The sequence below is a fragment of the Crotalus tigris genome, unplaced genomic scaffold, assembly GCF_016545835.1.
Source record: "Crotalus tigris isolate CLP2741 ecotype Arizona unplaced genomic scaffold, ASM1654583v1 scf7180000018044.196413, whole genome shotgun sequence".
In the NCBI taxonomy this organism is placed as follows: Eukaryota; Metazoa; Chordata; class Lepidosauria; order Squamata; family Viperidae; genus Crotalus; species Crotalus tigris.
The window spans coordinates 98865-114076 of NW_024096793.1; the positions used below are offsets into that span (position 1 = coordinate 98865).

General features: G+C 43.5%; 1 protein-coding gene across 6 annotated transcripts in view; it reads left to right on the forward strand.

Annotated features, from left to right (window-relative positions):
* The window catches only part of CALCRL (calcitonin receptor like receptor), a 91756-nt gene that overhangs the window by 42778 nt on the left and 33766 nt on the right, over positions 1-15212 (forward strand). For 4 of the 6 annotated variants that reach the window (XM_039347006.1, XM_039347008.1, XM_039347009.1 and 1 more), the window contains exon 2: positions 10625-10713. In XM_039347006.1, coding sequence (XP_039202940.1) covers positions 10663-10713 — 51 coding nt within the window. In that variant the 5' untranslated portion in view covers positions 10625-10662. Of the gene's footprint in view, positions 1-10624; positions 10714-14377; positions 14473-15212 lie in introns of all 6 variants that reach the window. The other 2 variants (XM_039347010.1, XM_039347011.1) reach the window with 1 other exon arrangement.

Here is a 15212-nt window from a genome sequence, read left to right on the forward strand (position 1 = left end):
CCCCAGCATTAGCGTAGGATCAACACTGCAGCCGAATCTCTTCGCTCCTCCGGAGGGGGGCAGGGGGCTTTCCCTTTTGTACCTTTCTTCTGTTCTCAGGCAGGGAGAATCAGCTGAGTCCGGCTGCGGCTCAATGCTGTAGCCAAAATTCTCTGTGTCTCCGGAGGGGGGGTGGGGATCTTCCCCATCAGTTCTGTCTTCAGCTTCCAAGCAAGGGAGTCTCCTGAGTGCCGGCTGTGGCTGCGGCGAACACACCAGCCATGGTCTAAAGCCAAATAGATGCTAAGGCAGTCCCGACTCACTCAGTCGCCAGAGGGCCATGCTAGATCTCTCGTGCAGGTCGCCATTTTGGGGTGCCGGGACGTGTGGAGGCATCAGAAGGCACTTCCGCCTTCTCCGTTCCTCTATCATTCCCGCCAAGAGACAGAAAGCGCAGCTTCCGTCTCTCTCCTTCTCAGACACCCAGTAGCATCCCGGCCACCATTTTACTCTGTTTTCTGCCGAGAGAGTTACAGGGTCGCAGAGAAGCGGAGGCTTAAGGCTCCACGGCAAAGAGGGAACAGCCTATTCTGTCCCTTTCTTCTCCCTTGCCTTGCCTGGCCACTTCGGTTCTCTTCTCACCAGATAAGGGAAGGGGAGAAACACAATAGCGCTTGCACTCAGACAGCAACCTCCCCTTCCATGTTCACGTGATTCTACACCAGGATTTGTTTTTACATGTAATCAGCTGGGTCCCCCAAACATAAACAAATTAAATAAATAAATAAATAAATAAACTAAAATAATAATTTAAAAAAAGAGGAAAGGCTTGAGGCCGAAACCTGGTGTGCTGTTACCCTGACCGTGCCCCCTCATTATCTCAGAACCACCCACTACAACCAGGTGGACGCAAGAAGGACCGGACCCCAAGGGGATGGGAAAGCAGTGGTCCCTTTGTCGGTCAGATGGTCAGGAGAGCAGGATGACCACTCCCTGCTACACCTGCTTGCCACTTCGCCAACTGATCCCCTGCCAGAGCTCCCTCTCAGGTCCTTCTTGGGTCACTGAGATACCTCACTCAGGATGGAGAAGCCCATGTCTCAACCCTTGAGCATCATCTCCCCTCCCACCAGCCGCAAAAGACAAAAATCCTCCAAACAGGAGGTGGCAGGCAGGATCAAAGCAAAGGCTAAGTCCCTTTCTGGAAGAAAACTTTCCAAGTTGGCTGAGAAACAGGCCAGCAGAAGACACCAGGCCCTGGAGAGGGAATTCTCCAAGGCAAAAAGCAAGCCAAGGCAAAAGTGGAACAAATTGAGGAAACATCCTTTGATCTCCCCTTGGGACCTTCCACTCACGGAGTATGGTTCCCGGAGGGGGTCCCCCCAGGCGCCTGAAATGGGCCCACCTACACTACGGGCTACAGAACCCACACCTGAGGCCATGTTCACACCCACAGCGGCAGGACTCGGGGGCAGAACCCAAGACCAACCCCTATGAGGACTGTCTACAAACTCTAATTGAGCAGACGTTCCATAGGATGATGGCGGCTAGATCTAACCATGGACTGAGAATCGAATCTGTGATGGACAGGGCCCCATCCAAGTCCCAACCAGGGGAAGCTGCATTTCAAGGCTCCTCCTCTCCATCACGGTCCTTCCACAGCAGGGAATCCTCCCCCATGGAGGACGACCAACACGACATGTCATGGTGAGAGGAGGAGGACCCTCCCCCAGACCCTCCTCCATTCGGAGGAGTATTCAACCCTACCTTTTTCCTACCTCTGCTACGCAGAGCCAGTTCAACGGCAAACATTGGGCTGGACTATACCCCTCAACCAGAACCACAGCCTGGCTCAGATCCATTGTTCTTGGAACCCGTGGTAGCCCAACATCATGTTCCCTATCCGACACGTTTCCGGAGTACCATTAAGAAACAATGGGCATCTCCAGGCACTTTCCCCACACCCGGGGAAACAGACAAGAAGTTGTTCAGCACAACACCAGAACAGTCAGAGGACCTTGAGGTACCAAAGGTAGACAAACCTTTTGGATTCTTCTTCTCCCCGACCATGGTGTCGGGAGACATGGCAGAGGTATTGAAGTCCAATGACAAGAGATGGGAGCTTATGTTCCGCAGGACCCACCAGGCCATGGCATGGCCGGTTAAAGCTGCCACCTGCGCATCATTCTTTGCAAGAACCTCCCTACTCTGGATCCATCAACTTCAAGCCAGACTTCCCCAGGAGAAGGTACAAACACAACAGGACCTGAGCAAGCTTGCTGCAGCAACAGAGTACATATCTGATGCCACACTGCATGCAGCCAAGTTCTCATCCAGAGTGATAGCATCCAACATCTCAGCACTCAGGATGCTATGGCTCAGACACTGGCAAACTGACCCAAAGGCCAAGTGGCGCCTAGCCGTGGCCCCCTACCAGAGTGGGCAACTATTTGGAGAAGCGCTGAACCCTTACCTAACCGAAAATAAGGACAAGCAGAAGGTAATGGCCCACACTAGCAGGCGGGCCGACAGGTGTTCAACCCCATATGCCCGACGGCAGTCCTTTCGGTCGGGAACAGGTTTGAGCTTCTCTCAGTCCTCTCAGCCATTCCAGCCTTACACTCCTTTCACTCCTAGACAAGACCACCAATCAGACCCAGACTCAGACACCAAACCCAGAGCAAGTGGCCCTTTCGGAGAGGAGGCCACCCCTACAGAAGGTCCAAATGAATCCCTAACAACCCTCCCCATAGATGGCAGACTGGCAAATTTCACCCACCAGTGGGAAGCCACCACTACAGACGCCTGGGTTTGACAAACCATACACCTCGGTTTGTTCCTGGAGTTCATATCCAACCCCCCAGAACGTTTCGTCGCTTGTCCTCAGCCAAGGAACCCCACCAAAGCAACCTCGTGCGAGAGGCCATTCGACACCTCCTAGAAATAAAAGCCATAGAGCAGGTACTAATGGAGAACCAGGGACGGGGATTTTACTCCATCCTATTTGTGGTTCCCAAGTCCTTGGGGGGATGGAGGGCAATCCTAGACCTCAAGGGTCTGAACCATCATATCGCCCATCAAAAGTTCAAAATGCAAACTTTCCACTCCATCTTGGGCAGCATTCAACACGGCGACTTCCTGTCATCCATAGATCTCACGGAAGCATATTTTCACTTCCCCATTGCCTACAGTCATCGACGGTTCCTCAGGTTCTGCTACGCGGGACACCATTTCCAATACAGGATACTGCCGTTCGGCCTCTCGTCAGCCCGAGTCTTCACCAAGATCCTGGCAGTACTGGCCGCGCACCTACGAACAATACCAGTGCGTGTCCAGTGCTACCTGGATGACATTCTCATCCAATCACCGTTCCCACAGGTCACGCAATCGGACCTAGCGTTGGCAATCAGAGTCCTACAGGAGCACGGATTCTCAGCCAACTCGCCTATTACACCTCGGCGCAATCATAGACACACTCAGGGCAGGTCTACCTGTCACAGGAACGTTGTGACAGCATACATTCCCTAGTCCTCAGGGTATGCAGGGAACGAACAGTCCCCCTGGTCATACTCTCTCAGCTGCTGGGGAAGATGTTTTCATGCATAGCAATAGTGCCCTGGGCAAGACTACATTCCAGGAACCTTCAATGGTTTCTCCTTCCATTCCAGAGGCAGAAACTCAACTCTTCCAACAGATGGGTAACGGTCACTCCAGAAACATTACGATCCCTCAAATGGTGGTCATCGCCAGCACTAGCCAGAGGGTCACACTTCAAGGAACCCGACCATCTCACACTTACAACGGACACCAGTCTGTTTGGCTGGGGGGCACACCTGCAGTCCATGTGGGTGCAGGGCCAATGGTCCCGGAAGGACCTGGAACACAACATCAACTGGTTGGAGTTAAGGGCCATACACCTAGCTCTCTGACACCTACAAAACAGGGTAGCGGGACAGTACATATTAGTCCTCACAGACGTGTCTGCAAAGGCACACATGAACAGGCAGGGGGGCACCCAATCCATGTCTCTCATGATAGAGGCCCAAGCACTGGGGGACTGGGCGGAGGAAAACCTCATCTCCATCAGGGCCAAGCATATCTTGGGGGAGGCAAACAGGCCAGCGGACTTCCTAAGCAGGTCAACCAAGGATCACGCCGAATGGAGTCTGCATCCAGACCTATTTGCGGAAATAACACAGAGGTTCGGGCGACCAGTCGTAGACTTGTTTGCATTCCCGACGAATGCCAAACTCCCAAGGTTCTTCTTAAGGTTCCCATCGCTGGGGGCGGAGGAAACGGACACCCTACATTGCCCATGGCCAAGGGGACTACTTTACGCGTTTCCTCCTCTTCCGCTGATCCCGGCAACCATCTGCAAGACATTGTAGGAGCGGGTGGAGATTATACTTGTAGCCCCACAGTGGCCACAAAGACCGTGGTTCGTGGACCTGGTGAACCTCTCCATGTCCCTCCCATGGAGGATACCTCCAGATCAGGTCTCACTCAGCCAGGGAGATCTACAACACCCAGAACCCCAATGGCTTCAGTTAGCCGCCTGGCACTTGAACGCCAAATCTTGAGTGGGGAGTCGTACCCACCAAGAGTAATCTCCATGATCCAAGCATCCCACCGGCTGGCAACTAATCGTGTTTATGACTCCACATGGAGAAATTTCTGCAACTGGTGCGAGAAGCGAACACTCGACGTCTTGGGCCTAACAGTTCCAAACATACTAGAATATCTGCTCGATGGCCTGGACAGGGGCCTAGCACTGGACAACATCACCTGTGCCAACACAGTTCCCTTGACACAGCACCCCAGGATTCGTGCCTTCCTTAAGGGCGCATCCCATGCAAAGCCGCCCGTGGTTCACAGGTACCCCTCATGGGAACTACCACGGGTCCTTCGGGCTCTCACCAAGGCACCATTCGAACCCATCAAGTCTTGCACTCTGAAGGCTCTATCCCTCAAAGTAACCTTTCTGGTCGCCATAACCTCGGCCAGATGCATTTCCGAGCTCACAGCCCTGTCGGTCAGGGAGGACCTCTGCACCTTCCATCGGGACTGGTTGGTCCTCCGATTGGACCCAACCTTTATCCCCAAGGTTAACACCATGTTCCATAGGGCCCAAGAAATCATTCTATTGGATTTCTGTGCCAACCCGTTTCATGCCCTGGAACGACAGTGGCACACACTGGATGTCCGGAGGGCACTATGACATTATATCAGGTGAACGGCACCCTTACACAAATCAGAAGCTCTCTTTGTTTTGTTTCATCAAGCCTCTAGTGGAAGAAGGTGTCCGCCTCAACCATAGGCAGGTGGATCAGACTTTGCATAGCGGAAGCATATCACTCGCTTTCTCTACCAACACCAGGACGAATCACAGCGCATTCCACTCGCAGCGCTGCGACCTCCGCGGCATGGGCCACACAGGCCTCTATTGAGGAGGTTTGCAGGGCAGCGACATGGTCTTCGCCCTCCCCTTTCATCCGACATTATAAGATAGACCGTTTTGCCTCCGTGGACACCTCCTTCGGAAGGAGGGTCCTGCAACAGGTACTCTCCACAAACACAACTTCGACCTCTTCTGTTTCCCACCCATTGGGAGAGTGAGGTTTTGGTATGTCCCATTGGTGGATTCTACGTCTCCAGTGCTGGAGAAGGGCCTTTTCTCAACATGGAGACGTAGAATCCACTCCCACCCTTAAAATCATTAAGATCATATTAGGGAACCGGGAGCCATCACGTCAATTTGTAGTCAGCTGCTTCGCCTTCGTCAAGAATGGGGAGTGGCTACCCCAGGATGGGCGTGACAAGTTGGCTGACCCGGTCTAATGGGCAGGAAGACAGAGTTAACCCATTGGTGGATTCTATATCTCCATGCTGAGAAAAGGCGTTCAGGTAAGACAACGCCCCTTTTAACTTGAATCTTTGATTTTATTATACAAACTGTAGGTTTAAAGACTTTGAATCACAAATTTGAAATCTATTGACTCATCAAATTGCAAATTCAAATTGTATAATTCATTCACATGATAAATGTTAATAGGAGGGTGCTATTACTAATTTCCAGCTAACCACAGTCTGCTGTTATGCCTTAGTTTGGACATAACAAACTGTACTTAGTATCAAAAGCATATGTTGTTCATCCTTTGATGGCCAATCAGAGAGGAGAGAATTAGTCTATTGTGCTGTCCATCATCTCTGCCTTTGCCAGCTATTTCATCATTGTCTACTTGTAATACTGTTTCTACAGTGCTTCCCTACTTTTATTGCATTTCCTCATGCCCTAGTATTTTGGAAGTATTCTCATCACCTGAAGCAGTGGTGGGATTCAGCCGGTTTGCACCACTTCGGCAGAACCTGTAGCTAATTATTTGTTGCCCAGACCCAGAATGGACTTCCGGAAGCAGCTACCAAAAAAGCCAACACAGTGCTCAGCTGCATTAACAGAGGGATAGAATCAAGATCACGTGAAGTAATAATACCACTTTACAGTGCCTTGGTAAGGCCACACTTGGAATACTGCATCCAGTTTTTGTCACCACCAAAAAAAATGCTGAGACTCTAAAAAGAGTACAGAGAAGAGCAACAAAGATGATTAGGGGACTGGAGGCTAAAACATATAAGGAATGGTTGCTGGAATTAGGTATGTCTAGTTTAACGAAGAGAAAGACGAGGGGGGACATGATAACAGTGTTCCAATATGTCAGGGGCTGCCACAAAGAAGAGGGAATGAAGCTATTTTCCAAGGTGCCTGAAGGCAGGACAAGAAGCAATGGATGGAAACTAATCAAGGAGAGAAGCAACCTAGAACTAAGGAGAAACTTCCTGACAATTAGAACAATTAACCAATGGAACAATCTGCCTCCAGAAGCGGTGAATGCTCCAACATTGGAAATTTTAAAGAAGAGACTGAATAGTTATTTGTCTGAAATAGTGTAGGGTTTCCTACTTGAGCAGGGGGTTGAACTCGATGACCTCCAAGGTCCCTTCCAACATCATCATCATCATCATCATCATCATTATTATTATTATTATTATTAAGCAGCATCCACACAGAGAACTGGTTGTTCACATCTTTGAATCCCACCACTGAGCTGGAGGCAGCTTTAACTTCAATATATTATCACACTGAACAAAATCCCACTATAGGAATCGCTGCCACAGGATGTATTTAGCATACTAGTAAATGATGTCAGTTAGTAACCAAAAAACAAAACAAATCTCAGGCAGTACGCTGTTGCAAAGGGCAGACACTATGACATAGAAGGCACACGACTGAATCCTGCTAGATAACATATTTAATAGGAGATACTCCAAGCATGCCCATCCCATTGGGTCTGAGACAGACAGAAACAATCAGAAATAGGCAGTTCTACAAGTCTGTGCCATGAAGGTAGTAACCAGCAGGTTGAATTACAGCCAGAAACCTACTGGAACTAGTGCCACTTGCAAAATAATGATTTTATATGGGCTTATTGACTAAAACTATTACTCCTTGATGCCCTTTCTATTCCCCTTAGTTCTCCTGAATACTTCCTCCTCTCCAGTCAGGAGTGATGTGTAACTTGAAGAGCAGTTGACAAGAGAGCCTTTGCACACCTCCACCTAAATTGTATTACAGATGTGAGATATTTCCATAGGTGATATCTGCATTATCACCAATTGGTAGCAGGGCAGTCTACTATTATATCCCATTTTTTTTCTTTTGTTCATAACATCCTTTCAGTTGATTTATAGAGTCAGAACTGAAGAGAAAGGGGGGTTTTTTTCTGGAGTTCTGCTACTATTTGCATTTAGCCAATATTTAAGATTGTATTTTCAGATAGTCAGCCAACAAAAGCACAGCAGGTTCTTCAGAGAAATGGAGAAATCTCAAAGGATTGTGAATAGCGCTGGATTGTATACGTAGATATCATGAAAGGAGAGCAGCTGAGCTTGTGGTGGGCATCTTGAGGATGATTAGGGTACAAGGGTTTTGTTTGATTGTTTCTCTGTTTTTACTATGATTGTTTTATTTATTGGTTTTATTGTTTTGAGCTGCCAGGATTTCTGAGAACTCCCAACTCAGATCAAGAAGTAAAAGAAAACTCTACTGAACATGTATAAGTTTCAAAGTATATTTAAATGGAATGGAACTGAGATAATGAAATGTTTTCTAATGCTTTGAATAGCCATAGCAATTTGCTAGCTTTGAAAAAATTGAACCCAATTTTGATTGAACCCAATAAAAAAAATATCCAAGTATTTTACAATAACATTTTTCCAATAAACATAACTCAGGTTTCTTGTCATGATTCTATAATAGGCGTATAATTGGTTTTAGAGTCATATAAATCCATTTTATTAAAAGGTCAGACTTTTGTGATAGGTGGTTAAGGACATTAGACTATAAAATTATTATTGTCGTACCATTATTGGGAAGATAAAGTAAACATGCATAGGATGTTTACCAAACCATACAAAAATTACTTCATCTCTAGTCTGGTATGAATTAACTTGTCTATTTGGGGAAAAAAATTGTCAGAAAGAGTATCCAGGGAGTCATCTGTTTGTTTATTGACATAAATATCATCCAGGTCATGACTGTTGGAGAAAAAAAAATCTGAAGATTAATGGAATACATGAGAAAATGTTACGTGTGTCTAAACATAGACACATAGATGTAAGTATTTAGCTTTCTACAGGGGTATTTTTGTATTACCAGTTACCAATGTGGCATATAAAAATATAAGTTTTATGCTAATAAAAAGCACAATATTGTTGTTGGTATTATTCCTATTTTGAGTGATCAAATGAAAGAAGTGAATCTTACTAAGGGTTGTATCCTGACTGGTATTCTTTCAAGGATCAGTCATATAGTTCTAGGATACAAATAAATGAACACAGGAAAACAGCTCTATCATCACTGTTGTTATAATTCGTTTTTATTTTTATCTTTGCCACCCCAAGTTTCTTTGGTACACAGCCATCTATGTAAAATCTGTTTAATACAAAAATACATTTAGTTTTTCCAGTACCTGATATAAGCAAGACAAAAGAAACCTTCATGGAAATCTCATATTCATTTAAAATTTTAACCATAAAAGATAAAATGTATAATGTGCTGAGTCAAATGAAGTCATTTTACTTTAGATCATAGACAGAAAACATCAAAGCCATAGTAGCAGAGGAGAGAATTCTGTTCAAATGAATGGGGAAAATCAACGTTTCTGGAGATCGTCATATTAGTTATAAGTGGTTGAATCTGGGAAATGGTAATACTGTAGAATACTGGGAAAGAATAAATAGGAAAGTAGGAGGGGTAAAAGTGATTTTATGAAGATGTGTTATATAGACTGTAAAGACAAACAAGGGAGACGTGAATGAGAAGAAATACTGTAGGCCAGGTGTTCCCAATTGGGTTTGCGAGATGATATTTCAGGGGGTGCGAAAACTTGGGTTTTCAAAATTATAGTGTATATGCATAATTCATTGTCGCTATTTAGAACTTTTTTAAGGGGTGCGAGAATATATCAGAATATATCTAGGGGTGTAGGTATAGAAAAGGTTGGGAGCTGTTGCAATTTATTAAAAGTAGAAGAATGAATGTGGTGGAGAATAACAACTTGTTATCCAATTAAAGGGAGATTATTGCCACTATCATTTAACTGATAGAATTGAGTCACTATTTTTTCTTTGTTCATTGTTAATTATATTTAATTATTGCCTTAATTGTTTTTGAAGTATTATATTAATGAATATAGAGTTATCTATAGGGTAGATAGTTGGAAGCAGAACAAAATACTAGCTAACAAAACATGAATAAAGTTGTTATAGTAGGTTGGATTATCCTTGTTTCCTAGGCTTTAAGAAAAATTTAAAGGGAGTTGGGCATCTATTGATAGAATTTCCCTGAACCGCTTTCTTATTTCATATTGTTTATCATGAATAAAGGAAACAATAAGAAACACTCCTAGGGGATACATTATGTAGCAGTTTCAAAAATTGTTCTCTTCTGTCTTTTTTTTTTCACCCTTTCTGTGTGTGACTTCATCTTTTTAATTTGTTGTGGTAACTGAAGTAAGTTTAATATGATGACTTTGTGGATACAAATTCCTGCAAATTCCCATAGCCAACAGTAGTGGGAGTGAGTGTAAGAAATGATGATTGAAACTAGAACTGAGTTGCCATATTGGAATATTCTGACATTATAATTTTAGAGGCCATATTAGAGGAGCATTGAGGCCTCCCCTTTATTGACCCATCTTTCTTATTTCCATTTTTTCCCAAGCTTCCCAAACAAAAGGAAACAACACAGACAAATTGGCCAGTCTTTTTCAGTTGATTTATTTTCCCTGAGGGTTAAGACAAAATGATGTGTCTTCTGCAGTTTGCTACTGTTATTTTAATTCTGTTTAATAAACACTCAGGATACAACTGGGCCAAGGTTGGATGCTTTTAAGTTTCACTGGCTGAAGTGGAAAAGTTAAGTGCAAACTTCAGCCCTCCTGCTGAAAGCTGAGTCATACCATAATGTTATATATATCTACTGAGGGTTAAGCCAGTTTACGTGCTGTGGGGTATTTCCCCGGTGAATGAGTTTAAGATCATAACCATAAAGTTTTAAGATGTTTATATTTTGTTTTGTTTTTTTCAGCTACAGTTTTTTGCTAAATTGTAAAGCTACATTTAGTGATGGAAACCAGTTGGACTGTACAGCTGCTGCTTCTCTTAGCTATGACATTGGTGAGTCTGTTTCCTCTACATGCACATCTGCAGATGTTTATATAATAGTGTGTATACATGAATGGAAATTGCTCTTAAATCTTGCTTGTTGTTAGCTAAGTAGCTGAATAGATAGTTTATTCATTGATTAGTAGGGGTGCAATGGTTAGTATGCAGGAGTTTGATTCTAATTCAATTCTGACTGGTTCGGGGTTGACTCAGCCTTCCATCTTTCCAAGGTTGGTAAAATGAGCATCCAGATTATTGGAGGCAATATGCTGACTCTGTAAACCACTTAGAGAGGGCTGTAAAGCACTGTGAAACGGTATGTAAGTCTAAGTGCTGTTGCCATTGTTATTATGATATCAAATATAAAACAAAAATAAAATATTCCAGGGTAAAATAGATGCAAAAAAATACAGTAATAAAATATGTATGTGTAAAATACAAAGTATCAACATTTAGGTGTATACATTACCTTTATATAGGATACACCAATTTGTTCAATATAATGGATCCTTTGGTTAACCGCCTTAGCTATAAACCTAAAGCAGGAGATAACTGGAGAGATCCAAGGTAGCAACAGAACTTCCTAACAGTTAGAACAATTAACCAATGGAACAGCCTGCCTCCAGAAGCAGTAAATGCTCCAACACTGGAAGCTTTTAAGAAGAGACTGGACAGCCATTTGTCTGAAATGGTGTAGGGTTCCTGCCTGAGCAGGGGGTTGGACTTGATGACCTCCAAGGTCCCTTCCAACTTTATTATTATTATTATGGATCATCGCACAGTCAGCCAGATGTTCAGACTGGATTTGGCATTTTGTCTACCTATCGAGTCCTTACCCAGGACCTGGGATAGGCAGATGTGGATGTTTGATGGTATTACAGATATCGTTGCAGGATGGAAGCAGTTCCTAGTAAGGCCGCCTTTTGCAATTGACTAATAGCGAATTTGTCAATGCCAATGGTGTTCAAGTGGTGCTCCAGTTGTTTTGGGATTGCACCCAAGGAGCCTATGACTATTGGTACTACCCTTGCTTGCTTTTGCCACAGTCTTTCTATTTCTATTTGTAGGTCTTTGTATTTTGTTATCTTCTCCAGTTCTTTCTCTTCTATTCTGCTATCTCCAGGCACTGCCACGTCCACTATCCAGACTTTTTTGTCTTTCTTATCGACAATTGTTAAGTCTGGGGTGTTATGTTGCAGGTGCTTGTCTGTTTGAATTCTGATGTCCCAGAGCAGTTTAATTTTATCATTTTCTATGACTTTCTCTATTTTATGATCCCACCAGTTTTTGCTTACAGGCAAATGATATTTTTTGCAGATCTTCCAATGCACCATTGTTGCTACTTCGTCATGCCGCTGCTTGTAGTCAGTCTGTGCAATCTTCTTGCAACAGCTTACCAAGTGGTCCACTGTTTCTTCAGCTTCTTTGCATAGGCGGCACTTACTGTCTGTTGCTGTCTTCTCAATTTTGACTTTATATGCATTTGTCCTTAAGGCTTGGTCTTGTGCAGCCAGAATTAGTCCCTCGGTCTCTTTCTTCAATTTTCCTGCTCTTAGCCATTGCCAGGTTTTATTATTATCTGCTTTCCCAGCTATTTTTTTAATGTATTGGCCATGTAGTGCTTTGTCTTCCCATGCCTCTATTCTGTTCTTCATTTGGTCTTTCTTGTAGGCCAGTTTGGTTGGTGTCCTACACCCCCAGTGAGGCACTACCTTGACGTGGTTGTGGAGCTTGTGTACTCTGAGGAAGATGAGAGCTATGCCAGAGGTTCAACCATACTGGACAGTCTCATCTGAGGAGTCAGACAAAGAGTGTCTCTACCATAAAAATTATGGTGAGACGTAAATTTCAGAATGCCATACTGGCTCGGATGTGGCCTGGGTTAACAAGGTCCGCGCTAGATATTGGAGTTCCTGGATATCTGGTGAAAAATGGGTTACAGGACTCAGGACTGTTGGCTGAGCAACCAGGGTCTGCAGCTGCAGAACTACTGGAAGAAAAGGTGTCTACCCATCGCAGATACACAGTGATTGAAAAAAAATTATTATTATTATTACTATTACTATTATTATTATTATTATTATTATTATTATAGTATACCGCTTCACAGTGCTTTACAGCACTCTCTAAGCAGTTTACAGAGTCAGCATATTGCCCCCCAACAATCTTGCTCCTCATTTTACTGGCCTCGGAATGATGGAAGGCTGAGTCAACCTTGAGCCAGTCAGGATCAAACTCCTGGCAGTGAGCCATGCATTAGCCTGCAGTACTGCATTGTGCCACCATGGCACCCAGACTTTTGATCAGAATATGAAACACAACATAAATTATGTTGTATAGCACATGTTCTTTGTGTGGATTGTCTTAGTTTTGGTTTCTTGAGGAAGGCTTCTGCTTGAAAGAAGTCAATTTTGGAGATCTACTTGGTATCAGCCTTTCTCAATCTAGTGCAGTGGTTCTCAACCTGTGGGTTGGGACCCCATTTGGGGTCGAACAACCATTTCACGGTCGCCAAACAAGGCTGTCCGCCATTTTTTCCCCCTTTTCTTTGGCCACGCCCCTGGCACCCGGTGATGCATAAGTGGTTGGGGATCACCACAACATGGGGAACTATATTATGGGGTCGCGGCATTAGAAAGGTTGAGAACCACTGATCTAGTGGCTTCCAGATGGGATAACACTCAAAGACTTCTGGATGAGAATTTTAAGGGTTCTAGCTTAGCATGACTGTAGAATTCTAATTTAATGAGTCATGTTATAGATCAGCAATGTCTGTAATATTAACAAACATTAACGATTCTTAGAGTCGTTCTTGAGAGCACATATGCAATCATGTTATCCTTTAAAGGTTCCAGCTATATTACATAACATTTGACACACAACATTATGTTGTGATGAAGATGATGATAACATGCATGTTTCCATTTGCTTATCTTGCATTCCAACAGCCCCATAATACAGGCATCATGTTATTCCACATTTTAACCATGTTTTATTAAATAATCCACAATTGACTTAGTTTCCATGACATACTGTGCCATTAATTATGGGTTACAAACCACAATGGCTGTTTTGACAATTCATGCTAAACGAAAACCAGATAAATCATACAATGGCTTATGATTTATGAACTCTACCAGTACACGTAGTCCTCACTTAATAATGGCAATTGAGTGCGGAATTTCCATCATTAAGCAATGTGATTATAAAGAATGACATGTGACCATACCATTTGGCAATAGCACTTCCAGTTACCATTGTTAAACAAGAATCATGTGGATCATTAAGTGAGGACCTCAGTAACTATGACTTCTGACTTTGCCAGTTTCCCATTGACTTTGCTTTTCAGATGCCAGCAAGGAAGATTGTAAATCACAATCATATGGCACATGTGGTAGGCAATCTGTGGCATTTAAACTCCCTGAGTCTTTTCTTACAATGAATAGCAGTTTGTTTGGAAGAAGGAAAGATGGAAACAAATGCAATAGAAAATCTTTGCAGAAAATAAGGACAGTTTTTCCTTCTAACTGCTCCTCAGTTGGGAATCTTAGTTGGAGATAAGCAGACACATATAAATAGTATGAAATAATACTTTTACTAAAGTTATATTAACAAATAATAAGATTTATGCTAAATTTGCAAAATGCAAAATAATGTCTACATTCCTCTGCCACAGATAGTCAAAGTCAAGATATTCATTGTTCATTGGGACACTTCTCCAGTCAGGATGTCATCCAAGACAAGAATTGGAGTGTTATAGTTTGTCAAAAGGTATCATAACCTCCTTTCTGAACCTTGTAAGACTTTTGAAGGGGTAGCAAAAAACCACATTGAATGGCAAAATAATAACATCAGAATAGTGGTGCAGAGGGGATCTTAAAACAGCAGATGTCAGTAGGATGATTTACAGATCAAGTGGAACACAGAGGTGAAAAGAACATAAATTGTTGTTACTTTATTTTAAAAGGTTGCAATTATTAAATACACTGCAAAAGAGTGTACATATCAATCATAGAGGCTCTGTAGCTGTCAACTTAAAATCCACAATTGGGACTGGAATATTGGTTGCTGAGTGAAGCGGTCATTGAGCAAGATGTCACATGACTATTTCACTCAACAATCAAGATTTCAGCAGTCCTGAATGTGGTCATTAAGCAGTACCGTGGATCAATAAGTGGACAAAGTTACGGGTAAGGACTGCAAAATGCCTTGGGACCCAGCACAGGCTTTATACAATCCATGGAAAACTCACCATCTACCTGGCCCACTAGCACAAGAAAAGCTGCCTCAGTCCAGAAAAACTGCTTAACTCATATTTTACATCAGTCTTCACACAAAAAGAAACCATAGCCCAACATACCCCCCTCCCCCCAAAAAAAACACTGCAAAAGACAAATTAGAAACAAAAATTAAAATAAACAAGAAAATGGTAAGAGAACACCTATTTGACCTCAATGAATATAAATCACCAGGACCCAACAGATTACATCCCAGTGTTCTGAAGGAGCTGG